Genomic DNA, 14,797 nt, shown 5'->3' on the forward strand with positions numbered 1-14,797 from the left:
CAATTCTCATAAGAATATTAATACAAATTTGTGGAAGCACTAAAATCCAATAAAAACCAGGTTATATGACATGGACACTATTAAAAAAACAACAAAAAAAACGTTTTACAAGTAAACCCTAAAAAAAAAAAAAAAACTGCAATTATCTCAACGTTGTAGTTAATTACAGTACTTCAAAGAAAATTGATCTTTTCTTCATTACGGCTCAAAACTAACTTTGCTGCGTTCGCGGAAGTTTTGTCGCCGGGCAACTGAAGTTAGTTGACCAATGACGTAGCGATCGTCATCAACGCTCGCCCGAGCGCCTTCCTCGAAAAACTAAACCGGAAGAAAACAAATCAAACTGGGACCACATTACATCCGTGACTGGGTAAACTGGTTGTTAAGACTTTGTTCGATGGTACTTTGCGGATCGGTGACCGTAGCTGCTGTAAATTGGCGGAGCAGCGCACCGAAAAAGCTGGCGACGAAAACGACCGACAACCAGCTAAAACAACGAAGCTAACGAGGGGGAAAAAAAAAAAAGAAAAAAAAAAAAAAAAAAAAAAAAAAAGCTAACAACTGTAAGTTGGCGCGTTTTGGATGAGGAGCTCAGTTAAACTATCCTGACCGACACAAAATGGACTGCAGCCCCGCTGACGTGCCCGCTCATGCGGTGCGTGACTCTTCAGGTAACTACATTAACGGCATTATTCTTTATTTCAGCCCGAGAGGCGGACGTAGTAATTAAAACGGGTTTACTACTCGGTATAATTAACCGTGACGGCGCTGCTGCTAGCTTCACGTGAAAACGGCTCAAATGTGAAAAGTTGACGCCGATCTGTTCCGATTCGTTATGACGGTCGGGTATTTTAGTCTTTAGGCTCAGATTGCGTTTGATATCGTAATTCATAACGTACCCAGGAAAACATACGGAGGTTGTTCGGGACCGCATGGCCGTGAAAACCCATCTGCACGCTTATTGTGGTTTTATTATAGATGAAAGTGTCAGGTCTCACCGACCAAACATCCAGGAGATCCGACAGGTAATTCATGTGAAGATTAAAGAGTACCAACACCGGTAAAACAGGAATTCACACAACTTTCTATAATTTGTTTGTATATAATATATATAGATATATAATGTACTGTATATACTGTGCATTTTATATTTATATTTTTTACTGCTATTTACTGCTATTTTATTGCTTTTCTATTATTCTATTCTATTATTTTATTCTATTATTATCTTATTGCTTCTGTATGCTGCTGTAGTGAAAAAAATTTCCCCTCGGGGATTAATAAAGTAAATACCTACCTACCTACCTAATTTACACAATACAAGGATTTGGGAGAACAAGAACTTAACATGCACACGGTTCCCTGATACTATTTTAGTATTTTAGTATTTATATCATTGATAGATATATATAGATTTAATAAAACTCCCAGTCAACCGGCTACAAAAATGAATCTGCCGCATAAACATGAGTAATGATAACCCAGTTCCTTAAATTAAATAATAATACATCAGAAGGGCCCATTCCTCATGAGTAATAGTATAATAGTAGTGTACATTCGTCGAACATTTCTTGGTCAAATTCAATTAAAAGAACCGGTTTATCTTGAGATCAGTATTTACTGTTATTTGCAGCATTGTGTCTCTTGATTAATTAGGGAAGGACAGCTGGAGCTCTCTCGAATTCATCCCTTCAAAAAGCCATTTGACAACACAAACAGCTTAACATCCAACTCTAATTTGGGTGGCACGGTGGTGCAGTGGTTAGCATTGTCGCCTCACAGCAAAAAGGTTCCGGGTTCGAATCCGGTCCTGGGCCTTTCTGTGCGGAGTTTGCATGTTCTCCCTGTGCTTGCGTGGGTTCTCTCCGGGTTCTCCGGCTTCCTCCCATCATCCAAAAACATGCACCTCAGGTCAGGTTACCTGGCGCCGCGCTAGTGGCAGCCTGCTGCAGCAGCTCCCCCCTGAGAGCCCCCCTGCTGTAGTGAAGAAATTTCCCCTCGGGGATTAATAAAGTGTATAAAATCAAAACAAGGACGAAGGTGATGAGGATAAGAGAACCGAAAACACCAGCAGTTTTATACCCGTGTTTATGGTAAATACATGTTAACAGATTGTTGGGCAGATTGTTTGTATCTTTACATCTTCTCTTGTAGCTTTGGACGACTCCTCAGATGACGAGCCGCTGTCAAAGTTGAAAACAGCCGTAACTCCACCGAAGAAACTGGAGAAGAAGGAGAATACGCCACCTAGATCTAACGGCACAAACAACAAGAACGCAGGTGTCCACATGACCACATTTTATCAGCCGTCTCTTCTGATTTATGTCTGGACTGAACGGCTTTAATGGTTGGTTTGTTTTGTCCCAATTGTTTCAGATTTGAACACGGATGATGACTCTGACAATGAGCCCGTGATAAAAGTTGCCAAAGTGTCCAACAAAACTGCAAAGAAGCTTTTGTCAGAGCCACCAAAAAACCCCGTTGACAAGAAGAAGAAAGGTGAGATTATTTTCTCTCTGTGGATCTACAGCGTCAACAGGAAGTTGCTGCTCTCTGTGTCAGACACTTACGCTTGATTTACCTTTTTTTTTTTTACAGAGTCACAGGACAAGGAGGACACCTCAGAGGATGAGTCCCTGAGTGAAATCACCAAGAAATTTCAGTCACGACATAAGAGGAAGGCATCAGTTGGGCCATCTAAAAAAGCAGCCCCGCTTATTAAATCCAAAAGGAATGCAGCGAGGAATAAAGGTGGGTGAGAAACTGGAAATCTGAACAGACATACAATGTTTTTTTCCCTCATTAATATGACTTGGTTTTGTTTGTCACAGTTAGATACGTTGAGACCTCCACTGACAACTCCGATGATGAGCCGCTGGCAAAAATAAAGAAGAAGAAGAGGACAAATACTCGTAAACAGAAAAAGACTCAAGCAAAAAAGAAAACAACACGAAAACGTACAAACAAATCACGAAAAGGTAGGCGGCCACTTCATTCGACTGGATATCATAAAGTATTTTAATTCAATTTGATTGCAGATAGTTTAAATACTAACCTTTTGGATTTTAAAAGACCCTTCCTCATCAGACAGTCGCTCAGATGATGATGAGGATGAGAATGATGATGTTCCCCTTGTGGACCTCGTTGCCAAGAAAAAGCAGGAGAAAAGCACCGTATCGCGAGGCGGTGCATCAAAAAAGAGACGAGGTACTACAGCCGTTATCGTGGCTTGAACAAAATCTTGTTCGACTTTGTCACCAAAACATTAGAAGGAAACATTTCAAATCTTTCCTGCTGTGACTGTTGTTTCTTGCAGAAGTCTCTGACGAAAGCTCGGATGATGAACCCTTGATGAATCTTGCGAAAAAGACCCGCAAAGGCAAACAAACAAAAAACAAAACAAAGGCTTCGGCGCCGAAGAAGAGGAACACAACTTCTAAAAAGCAGAAAAAGAAGCCTGCGACGGGTAAAGACTCTCGCCTAGTCAGAGAAATGATGATAACTGTGGATGCATGTGGGTGTAGAGGCCAGTTAATAAGCTGCTCAGAAAGTCTTTAACAAGGTAAACGTGCTGAAAAAAAATACCGTATTATTTTCAATAATGATTTCTAATCCATCTTGTCTGTTTAATTAACACCATTTCAGATTCTTCGAGCAACAGTTCGGATGATGAACCCGTAATAAACGCAGCTAAACACCCTCAAGTGACCAAAATGCTGAGAATACTCCTCGAGAGGTGTGATGTTGAAGACGTCGAGGCGAAGGGAGACCTGAAGAAAACTGAAACAGGTATCGATTACGTGCCAAAGTCTTTACTGATGCTGCAAAAAAACCATCTCAAAATACACTGAAACATTATTCTTATTCTCCAAAGAAGAAACACAGATTGCTGAAAAGCCCAAGAAGGAAGACTCCGAGGCTTCGGATGAATCATCAGAGGAAGAATAAAAGGATGAATCAAAAAGTTCTGAAAAACACCAACTAAACATGTCAGTTAGTTGTCATCAGTGTGTTTTATATACATACATGTTAATTTAAGTTGATGCTATTTTTACTCCAGTTTTTAGGTTTGGGACCAGATTTTGCAGGTTCCTATCAAGATTTTAATGCACTGTTTTTGATGTTTACTACACATGCCTGTTGTTTGCGTCAGCGGTTTCCTGTGGTTTTAGGTTTTTAAGGAAATAGTTTCACTCTCGTTGTTGTTAGTAACATTTCTGCTTATTGTTAAGGTCACAGTCAGCATGCAGCTGTGATACTCTGTTGTGTTAGATTAAAATATGAGTCAGTCTCTATTTCAGATGGCTTGCCACACACTCACAATCAGTGTACTTTATTTGTCTTTTGTCATTTTCATTCCAGGAGGGTTGGAAGTCAAGTTGGTTGTATTTATATCCAAATTCACCTTTGAGGGCTTTTTAATCTTTGCAGCAATTGTTCACTACAGCCATTAATTGGTATATATAGCAGTCCTGTGTTAACTTTTAGCCTATTCAGGGGTAATCAGCTGATGGTCTGGGTATTCTCATCCAGCTCCTAATTTGAAACAACCTGACATCTTTTTTTGTTGTAGTTAGCTGCTTTGTTCAGATGTATTATCTGCTCAAAACTAAGGCTGCAGCCAAATTGTTCTTAAATTTCTTAGTTTGGCAATTATTTGTATTTTTTTTTTTTCAATAATACTTGTGCTTAAAAAAAAAAAGTGACACTGGCTAATACAATCTTCAAATTGCTTTCCCCCCCCCCCCCAAATACAAATATTCAATTTACAATTAGAACTGCAACATAATTATTTTATTTTTATTGAAGAAAGAAATTCCAATTGGTCAATACATGTAAGAACATTTTAAAATTTGCCTAAGCTTAAACTGTATAACTTAAAATATTATGTCAGTGAATTAAATTGCATAAATTTAAGAAATATTTGAGAAGCTGTGACTAGAAAATGTTTCTGTATATTTAAAAATCATGAACTAATGACCTTTTTAAATCCTTACTTGGTTTTCTTTTGACTAATTAACTGTTTGAGCTTTAAAAAAAAAAAAAACTTCGAACAATTGTGCTAACAATGACGTTATACAATTGTAATTGATCAAGGAGCTGAAACTTTAAAAGGTTTTTACTTTTCTTAAATTACATGAATTTTCAGTGGAGTTTGGTTTCAATTCTTCTTCGCTGCTTTCTGTGGTTATCCGCAACTTCCGCTATGTCCCGGTCGCTACATTCCCCCCCCCCGCCTAGAATGTTGAAGGCATGACCCGCCCTGTTCGGCCTCTGATTGGCTCTGACTATAATATTGCCATCAATCCGAACCAATCATCACCCGGCATGTCTTAAAACGAACCAACAACTGCAACATACTAGCCAATCAAGAGGCAAGAGTAGGGCGGGCTGTGCCTTCGCCATCCTAGGATAAAAAAAAAAAAAAAAAAAAGATCCGGCGTCCCCGGTCACAGCCCGACAGCAGTGCTGAATTTCTGTCCTCCGCAGTCATCAAACTGAACAGCGTACCCGCGCTGCTGATAGTTTGACAGCTTCGAGCAGGAAAAGTCCGGCTGGAGACCGGACGTTTGTAGCTCAGCCGTTCACCTTCACGGCTCAGCGAAAGAGTGAGTTTGAGGGCTCTTGGATTAGCTAGCATGCTGCTGCCTCCACGTCACACGGCTCCTCTCGGGATTAATTGATTTCGTCATGACCGAGTTACGATGTCGGAAAACGGAAACTTCAGAAGGAGACGACGATGAAGAAGAAGATGAAGAAGAAGAAGAAGAAGAAGCGCGCCGAAGTGAGCCGGAGCTGCGCACCAAACGTAAGTGGAGCTAATTTAGCACTTTGCTAACTGACCACCAAGTTAGCCTCCAATCCGGAGTGACTCCGTTTCTTCACTTTCTTGTGGTTTAACGTGGGAACGGACGTCTGTGAGACTGGAAACTGATCTGTGTGTCTCTGCTAAGCTGGTGTTGATGAGGTGAGCGCGTCCAGCGGCGGAGAGGACGACAGCTCGCAGCAGAGAGAAGATGATGAAGATGATGAAGAAGTTAAAGATGAAGAACAGGAAGAATCAAACGGACCTCAGTCATCTGTCAAAAGATCCAAGAGCTTATCTCCATGTGAGTGCATCTCTTTCTTTAAACACTCCTCGGTGTCAACTCTACTTATAACACATCTGTTGGACGGTTTCAGCTGCACATTGTACATGAAAAACAAACAAACAAACACACATTTTGTGTTTTACCCAACTTCAACAGAACACATGCAAGATTTAATGATTAAAAACTACCATAATAGTGTTCCTGGCACTGAGAGCTCAACACTAACTTAAGAGAAACACATGCAAAACAATCAAGCAAAGAAAAAAACAACTTTAGTTTGACAACAGGGATGCAGCAAAAATAATCAAGACAACATTAAAGAAATCCAGAATCAGAGAATGTCGAGGTTGTTCAAGGTCTTTGTTGATCCTCAGTTTGCAGCAAGATAAAAAAAAAAAAACATCTAAAAGTGCCCGAGAGTCAAAAACGTGTCCTCTCAACTGTATCATCTGTCTTAACTGTGTTTTTACTGCCACGCTTCTGCTCCCTCAGCGAGCTTTTTGCAGCGTCTGGTGCGAGTCTTCTTCGGCTGTCTGGCGGCGGCGGCCTGCGGGATGCTGTACGCCGGGTATCTGTCTGCATATCATGACAGGAAGTTCTGGTTTTCAGCGAGACAGGTGTGTGACCGAGTTTTTTTTTTTTTTGTTTGCTTTGTTTTGTTTGTTTTTATGAGCCTCCTTCTGTTACACTTCCACTTCACGTCCATATCGTATCATATCAGCTCTAAAATTCACTTTGTGTGCGTCCCAGGAGTTGGAGCGTGAAATCACCTTCCAGGGAGGCAGCGGGCTTTATTATTACTACTACAAGCACATGCTAGCAGCCTCATCCTTTGAAAGAGGTACACGTCCTGTCTGCTTCTCGTGAAATGTATACGACGCAGAAAAGACGCCCGCCTCTCCTTTCTAACTCCGCTCTGGTGTTTTTTTCAGGGTTTTATGAGCTGACGATAGACAACAGGACGATTTCAGGTCAGACCATCAACGCAGTGGAGCGGTTTTCTCTTTATCCTGAGCTCATCACCAGCTTCATATACAGATACACGGGCAGCGAGGTGAGGATTTATTTTTCTTTTGGATGTTTGATTACTTTCAAAATTTTGTCATTAAACCTTTCAACCCTACAACTCAAAAAGTAAGTTGTTTTTTTTTCCAGCAAAAATTACAGAAATTACACAATTTTCAAAGACAAAAACTTAAAGAATAGAAATTTATTATTGAATTCAATTTTCCTGCATGAGAGATTTGACCATAATAGTTATTATTGAACATTAAGGGTTAGTATGTATTGCTTTCGTAGTTTTTTTTTTACTTCCCCTCATCAAAAATTGCCGTCGCCTCTTCTCTCACAGGAATTCATGGAGCCCATCTACTTCTATGTTGGAGCGGTTTTCGGCCTGCAGGCGGTCTACGTCACCGCCCTCTTCGTGTGCAGCTGGGTGATGAGTGGCACCTGGGTGGCCGGCATGTTGGCGGTGGCCTGGTACGTGATCAACAGGTGAGAGGAAGTTTCTGTGCGTCTCTGTTCTCTTCGCGTTTCCTCATTCCCGTTGAAGTCGATCGCCGATTTTTAAACGCAGCTTTCCGGTTCCTTCGTCCACTCGAACTCTTCTTCATGTCTCCCGCAGATCAGACACAACCAAGGTGGATCACGCCATTCCTCTGCGGGACAACTGGGCTCTGCCTTACTTCTCCTGTCAGGTCGCAGCTTTGACGGGATTCCTGAGCAACAACATCAGCTCCGCCACCGAGGTGAACCTCTCAGAAAAGCTGCTTTTTAAACAATCCTCTGCTTGTTAGTAGTGCTGCATTCATCCTGTTCTCCTCTGTAGATGTTCTGCTATCTCACCATGAGTGCCACCACCTTCACCTTCCTCCTGGTCTGGGAACACAGCCACTACGTGCTCTTCGTCCAGGGCCTGTGTGTTTTTCTGCTGGACTCTTTTGACCTGGTGCCGCCGCGGAAGGTAACGCAGCCCCGGAATAAGACGACTGAGACTGTTCGAATCATATTTGCATATTTTTGAGGGGACACTAGACTTGATTTCCCAGATATTGCTGCAACTCCTTACCGGAACACCTTATTGAAACCATCCATGTAACAAAGACAAAAGTGTTGGTATAAGAAATGTGAATATACTTTATTGGCATTGCTTCAACTGATTGTTATTTCTGGGTAGACTTACTAGTTTTTGAAGTGTGATCGTGAAAAAGTAAAATCAATTAAGTAAAAATGAATAAATTAGACAAACAACAGATAACAGTAAAGTAATATAAATATAAAATGACTTATAATTAATAGATTTTGTTTTCTTGCTGCACAAATTTCCATATTAATCAGGAAAAACTGATTAATGAAACTTGTGTCTGCATTTTTGATGTGTTGGAGATCACGACAGGACAAAAGGCTCATATGGTGCTTTAGTAAAAAAATGGGTAAAAAAAAAAAAAAATTCTGCTTTTCAGAACATCTGAAGCTTCAGAAAATCACTGCAAACATTTTTTTTATGCTCGCAGATATACTGTAATGTGTTTACTGGTGAGGTGGTGGTAGGTCATCTTTATGCTAAGCTGACCCTGTTCTGGTTGCAGTTTCATACTATATTTTACTGACTGGTATCAGATGTCAATTTTCTCATCTACATCTTACATCTCTCCCTCATCCTTCCTTTTGTCCCATGGGGCAAACAGATGGTTGACATCCACAAGGTGTACCTGAGCTGCTTGTTCCTGGTCTACATGTTCCAGTTTCAGAACGCGGCCCTGCTCAGCTCGCCGCTGCTCAGCCTCCTGATTGGCTCAGTGCTCGCGAGGTACTTCCAGGTAGAGTTAGCTTCTCCGTCACACCAGAGCTCACTCAAATGACACATTAGTGACATTTAATGCTGACATTTATTTGATAAATCAGCACTTTTGATAACTAATTATCATTTAACTAATGTATCAAGCCAAGAAAACAAATGATTTCTGCTCATAATTTTAAAGATCTGAGCATTTTCTGCTTTTCTCTGTATCCCATCATAAAAATAAAGAAATATATATTTTTAAGCTGACAGGATCTGAATGCAGAGTAACACCTGTGAAATATGTGTTTCTGTTCCAGCAAAAGATGAAGATGGGTCCTCTCGTGGCCAGAGTGATGAAGCTCTTCTTACATTTCTACCTGGTCTTCACCGCCGGGATCACCTTCAGTTATTTGGCCAAGGTAAGTTTAAGCTCTCATGAAATCAGGCTGTGGATGTAGTGAAGAGCATCCAGTGTTATTGGATAATAACCAGTGTCTTCCATATACAGAAACTTCTTCCTGTAAGTGAGAGCGACTTCATATTGAAGTTCCTCGAAGTGAAATTTGGCCTCAACACGACAACGTGAGTTAAAATGTTTCCTGTTAAAATACAGACCGCACTCAGAAACCAGTTCAGTCTGTTATCCGACCTAATCTAACAGCGATGTTTTCTCATCTTCTGTCAGTGACTTTGTGACCAACTTCCTGTTGTGCCAAGAGAGTTTACAAACGCCGAGTCAGGACTTATTCCTCCGACTGACGCAGGCTTCGGTCCTTCCCTTTTACCTCCTGGTGCTCGCTGTCTGCCTGCTGTCAACCCTGCAGACCATCTACCAAAGACTCAGGTGCAGTTTACTTATTTAAAGTGAGAATGTAGTTTTCTGTGGTTCTGACCTATTAAATTAGGTTGACTTGGTTCTTTCTGGGGTTTTTTTCATTCCAAATTATGTTTAGAGTTTTTTTTTTTCTTCTTCATAATTTTTACCTGATAGACTAAATAAGTGATCAGCAGATTAATCAACAATTAAGATCTTCAGTTGCACCTCGGGGGCACCGTGCCGCTCAGTATAATTTTTTATACAATTTGAAAAAAAGATTTTTCCATATCAAGAATATTGATCGCAGAAATACCCTTAAATTTTGTGTGAATATTTTATGGCTTGAACACACACACACTGCAGTACATTACTTTAAGCCATCTTTCAAAAATGATCATCTGGTGGTCGTTTTCACCGACAGTTTAAAGTTCTGCTGTGTTAGAAAATTTGAGTTGAACAAAATAATACTGCTGACGTTTGCAGGTGAATGAATGAATTGTAATTAATGTAGTAAACACTCATAATGTTTCCATATTTAGCCGTAAACTTTAGGTCATTCTGCCTCCTTCACAGTGGCCAGCCAATGAACACCAGCCACAGACTTGAAGACGGTCGAGTAGGAGAGCAGCCTGAGGTCATCTATCACGTCTTTCACACTCTGTTATTCGGAGGTCTGGCTCTGCTGTTCGACGGGTACGTTCCTCACCGTTAAAATGTTTCCTAAGTCGAAAGTTTGTTCGTTGTTCTTCGGCTCGACTCAACATCGTCTGCTCTCTTTCGCCGTGCAGGATGAAGTATTTATGGACGCCGTACGTCTGCATGTTCACAGCGTTCGGCGTGTGTTCCCCGGACCTCTGGATGACGGTGTTTAAGTGGCTCAAACTGAGGTCTATCCACCCTGTAGTGTTGGTTAGTATCTTCTCTCGCAGTGCACAGATGTTTTTAGACTCATGTTTCCTTTCAAAAAGCGGTGAATACTTTCCTTTGATGATATTCTTGCGTGACATAATTTCAGGTCACAATATTAATGAGAAACTTATTCATCCTGTATTTCTGTTGTTTCCTTTTCCCTTTTCCTCTCCAGTCTCTGATTCTGAGCACTGCTGTTCCCACCATCATCGGCTTCAGTTTGTGGAGAGAGGTGAGATCTTCAGCCCCTTTTTCTTTGGGAGCTCTTCATGTTTGACCCACGTTACATCTCCTGCGCGTTGCTCTCTCCTCTGTGTTGCAGTACTGCCCTCGTGTCTTCGCGGAGTTGTCGGACCTGCAGGAGTTCTACGAGCCGGACACAGTGGAGCTGATCAGCTGGATCAGGTGGGGTTGTCGGACGTTTCTGAGTTTACAAAGACGTTTATGAAGTATTTTATTCTGGCTTTAAACATCCTCCTCCCTCCCTTTTCCAGGTCGCAGGCTCCAGCGGCGGCTGTGTTCGCAGGCAGCCCTCAGCTGTTGGGGACAGTGAAGCTGTGCTCGGGTTCAGCTGTGACGACTTTACCGCTTTACTCGGACATCAACCTGCTGAGGAGGACCGAAGATGTGAGTGAAGATGAAAGGAATTACACAATTACATTACAAAAGGAAGAGAAGGAGACACTTGGTATCGTAGAGTGTAAATAAAAGTGGATCGACTTTCTCGGTCTGAAAAATAAGTATAACGTGGAAGTGACAATAATACAAAACCTCTACAGGAAACCAGGACAGTCTGTTGTGCTCCTCTTTTTAAATATCTTCTTTTTGTTTTCCTCCTTGTAGACTTACCAGGTTTACGCAATGAGATCTGCAGAGGACATCTACAAGCTGCTGACCGCTCAAAAAACCAACTACGTGATCATCGAGAAGTCGATTTGTAACGAGCTCACCCTGAATAAAGGCTGCAGGATCAAAGACCTGCTGGACATCTCCAACGGACACGTGAGTTTAAACGCCGTCACCCGCAATGCCTCCTTCAGCAGACCTCCAAGACAAAAACTGACAACGTGACGCAGTCGTATTTGTTGTATTTAAGGTGTTTTAAAAGCTGCAAGATTGACAGAGACAATCTCAAACTGTAGATCTTTTGAGCAAGCAGCTTGTTACGAACGACAGTTCACAAAACGTGCAGTTAAGTAAAACACCAGAGTAGACACCGCTTGCTTTCGTTAAGATACGTAATTGTAATTATAATCAAGACGGTTTTGAAAATAAAGTCAAATATTTTGCAAAGCCACCTTCTTGGAAACTTTCACTGAAAGTTAAATTCATGACCTGCGTGTTTTTGGTCCCGTCCAGGTCGTCTACGACAAAGGAGAGATTTACTCCTTCTCGAAGCACGGACGATTCTGCCACGAGATAAAGATGAACTACTCGCCCTACACGAACTACTTCACTCGGGTCTTCTGGAACCGCTCGTACCACGTCTACAGAGTCAACTCGGTCATCTCCTTCCAGTACTGACGGCGGCCTCTGCTGCCTCCTCCCTCCCCCGCCGACATGCGACTGAGCCCGGCCCCGCCCTCCTCCGGCGGTTCACGTCACATCCTCAGCGTGACACGCTCCTTTCTAGAAAACGTCAAATCACTGTTGCTTCAGACGTCTCGGTGTCGACGGTCGAAGCTGCACGTTCAAAGCCAGCGGGGGATCAGCTGAGCACACCGTTATGTATGGGCCACGTTGGCGATGAAATATGCCATATTAATCACTGTACTGTAGTTTTATAAGCCATGCGTTATTTTTAATGTTACTGTTTAATGAAGGGGGCGGTTCATAACAGACGTCTGTGTTGACTTTGTGAAGAAGCTGAGAGCAACCGAGGCTGCTGAGGATTTATTTTAGGCTCTTTGTCCCGAGATGACAAGTCGTGGTCATAATTTCAGCCGAGCATTTGAGCCACGATAGCAGCGATGTTGGTGGAAATATCTCAACGGCTGTGAGCTGGATTGTCGTGAATCTTTCTACGAACGTTCACAGCGTTGTGACTTTCATCCCAATCATTTGAGTTATCGACTGATTTTTTTTTTTCCTTTAGCGCCACCTTGAGGTTGACGTTTCTATTGAAAGTTCTCGACGGATATCGTCTGACTGGCTGTGAAATTTTGCACACACACTCACGATGAATTGTAATTACTTCAGTGACCTCTTGACTTTTACATCAAACACCGTCGAGTTTTATTTAATAAAAAAAACTAAAAAAAAACTGCAGCCATTGCCATCAGCCTCAGTTGGACTTTTTGTTTCTGTGCTAAATTAAAGTTAGCATTTAGCTCAAAGCACAGGCCAAGTTCAGCGTCAGAGCCTGCGGTCTGGTTTTTAAGCTCCTTACGTGGGTATAAATATTTATGCAGTTATCGCATCATAAATATTTTTGTTTGATTTTGACTGAAATGGCTCATCATGAGATAATCGTCGTCTGTCCATGTTTTTTTGTTTGAAATGGTGTTTAGCCTTGTCTGTCTAAAGAGAAACAGGTGTCTAGTATTACAGTCATGACCTCCATTTATTTTCCTGAGATAGTTTGATAATTAGGTCTTAATGGAAGAAAATAATTTGATATTTGAGTTCTTGAAATGTCAATCATAATCAGCGAGAGCCTAACCTACCATTTATGTAAAGAGAATCAATATTAAACTATTGATTAAAAAATCAAAACAAAAACGCCGGCAGTTTATCTAAAGAGTGTAAATTTGAAGAATTCCCCCTAAAAAAGTGTGAATTGTTTCTGCTCTACTTTATCTTTCTGTCACGTTCGGCCTTTTTTGCTTCCTCACAGGACGCTCATGCATGTGTACAAGTGTATGTGCTGTTCTCTAAAGCATTGCTGCCTCTTTTATGATTGACCATCATAGGGAGGTTATCTCTGTATTGTTTGATCCGATACGTAAAAAGGAAGTAGGAAGGAACTCGTACGATCATGAGGGAGAGTTAAGAGCTTGTATACGTCACTCGGAGTCTGAAATCAGAGTATATTGGAAATTTGCCAGCTTTCCTAATTTGAGGGCCTTTTATAAATATTAACCGAAGTCAAAAACACCTGTGATCTTGTCACCTGAGCTGTCTCTGTTTCAGCCTTAAAGGTAGCAGAGGCTGGTTTCCGAAGCTATTCGTTCCTGTCGCACGTCTTTATTTATCTCTTCGTGTGGATGCCTTGTGTTGAGAGCTGGCTGCTCCCACGTCTTCGCTGATTTCTTTCTGTTGTGTCTCTGAGAGGGTTTTGGTTTCCTATCCACCGGTTGTTACCTTCAGTATTTGGTGGTGAACTCCTCCTGATGCTATCATGCAAACAACAACTGTCCCCCACGTGGTGAGTGAGCATTCGGCTCTACTGAATTAACGATGGATATTAAACGTATGCGAGGTGATAACATTGATTCTTTTGTCAGTGTCGGATATTTTCTTTCCAATTTAATGTTCATTAGATGCTCTATCCTGAGAACCTTTTCTTAAAAACTCAACTTACTGTAAAGTATGAATTTTGTGGGTTTGAATAGTTTCCCTTCATGCTAATTTCCACTTCTGCTCCACCACAGTCCTTAGGTAATATTGTGCTTTTTTTACTCGACAACAAATTCAGGTTTTTGCACACAAAACTTACAAAGAGCTTATAAAATAGGCTGCTTTGTTATAGATTGAAAACCGTAAATAAAACGACTGCTTGGTCAATTAATTAATTAATTAAAGCAAAAATGTCAAACATTTCATATTTCCTGGTTCTCCAATGTGAGGATTCGCTGCTTTTCCCTTTAATACTTAAATAATTCTAATGTAGTTTTTACAGTTTGATCCATTGATTGAAAAAAAAAACACAAGCAGTAAAGGTGACACTTTCAGTAATTGCAATGACGTTTTACGAACTGAACAATCAGGGGATTAGGTATTGATGAAATTGATATTATTTCCAGCCTGATATAAAATAGTTTAAAGCTCATCAGGCATCTAAAGCAGCAAAACGATGCTTATAATTCATCAGTAATAATAATATAATGTCATTGGGCCATTTCTCTCCACTGAGTAATCTTAATACTTTATCCTTTTAAAGTAACACTTTCAATGCAGTGCTTTTACTTGTAACACCATATTTACAGCGTGGTAGGACTTTTACATGCTTGCTCCACCACCATATGTACCACA

The 14,797-nt window shown here is 41.1% G+C and overlaps 2 protein-coding genes across 3 annotated transcripts; both read left to right on the plus strand.

Moving 5' to 3' along the window:
- Positions 1-307: 307 nt before the first annotated feature.
- On the plus strand, positions 308-4,323 carry LOC138214419 (protein FAM133B-like). 2 transcript variants are annotated; one of them, XM_069176024.1, is made up of 9 exons: positions 308-671; positions 2,155-2,280; positions 2,377-2,499; positions 2,599-2,751; positions 2,832-2,978; positions 3,073-3,207; positions 3,317-3,466; positions 3,646-3,789; positions 3,878-4,323. In XM_069176024.1, exons 1-9 carry the CDS (start codon positions 620-622, stop codon positions 3,946-3,948), a joined length of 1,101 nt encoding a protein of 366 aa, XP_069032125.1. In that variant the 5' UTR covers positions 308-619; the 3' UTR covers positions 3,949-4,323. The 2 variants fall into 2 exon arrangements, with proteins under 2 accessions (XP_069032125.1, XP_069032124.1); XM_069176023.1 differs by having other exon boundaries at positions 309-671; positions 3,875-4,323.
- A 93-nt stretch (positions 4,324-4,416) lies between these two features.
- LOC138214418 (probable C-mannosyltransferase DPY19L4) lies at positions 4,417-12,890 on the plus strand. Its single transcript, XM_069176022.1, has 19 exons — positions 4,417-5,809; positions 5,955-6,110; positions 6,585-6,709; positions 6,843-6,933; positions 7,025-7,146; positions 7,444-7,589; positions 7,720-7,843; positions 7,924-8,058; positions 8,783-8,914; positions 9,195-9,296; positions 9,386-9,459; positions 9,563-9,721; positions 10,268-10,387; positions 10,483-10,603; positions 10,779-10,835; positions 10,926-11,008; positions 11,098-11,230; positions 11,447-11,605; positions 11,963-12,890. Exons 1-19 carry the CDS (start codon positions 5,692-5,694, stop codon positions 12,125-12,127), a joined length of 2,322 nt encoding a protein of 773 aa, XP_069032123.1. The 5' UTR covers positions 4,417-5,691; the 3' UTR covers positions 12,128-12,890.
- The last annotated feature ends 1,907 nt before the right edge of the window (positions 12,891-14,797 follow it).

This window comes from Embiotoca jacksoni, unplaced genomic scaffold (assembly GCF_022577435.1).
Source record: "Embiotoca jacksoni isolate LCO1_2020_lvr unplaced genomic scaffold, fEmbJac1.0.p SCAF_7, whole genome shotgun sequence".
NCBI lineage: Eukaryota > Metazoa > Chordata > Actinopteri > Embiotocidae > Embiotoca > Embiotoca jacksoni.

What these genes read in the sequence shown, in the direction of transcription:
- LOC138214419 (XM_069176023.1), top strand. Translation starts at nt 620, where the DNA reads ATGGACTGCAGCCCCGCTGACGTGCCCGCTCATGCGGTGCGTGACTCT. An exon ending in GAATGCAGCGAGGAATAAAG is followed by an intron (nt 2,752 to 2,831) that starts GTGGGTGAGAAA and finishes TGTTTGTCACAG; the next exon opens with TTAGATACGTTGAGACCTCC. An exon ending in GAAAAAGAAGCCTGCGACGG is followed by an intron (nt 3,467 to 3,645) that starts GTAAAGACTCTC and finishes ACACCATTTCAG; the next exon opens with ATTCTTCGAGCAACAGTTCG.
- LOC138214418 (XM_069176022.1), top strand. Translation starts at nt 5,692, where the DNA reads ATGACCGAGTTACGATGTCGGAAAACGGAAACTTCAGAAGGAGACGAC. An exon ending in TCTGGTTTTCAGCGAGACAG is followed by an intron (nt 6,710 to 6,842) that starts GTGTGTGACCGA and finishes TGTGCGTCCCAG; the next exon opens with GAGTTGGAGCGTGAAATCAC. An exon ending in TTTGGCCTCAACACGACAAC is followed by an intron (nt 9,460 to 9,562) that starts GTGAGTTAAAAT and finishes ATCTTCTGTCAG; the next exon opens with TGACTTTGTGACCAACTTCC.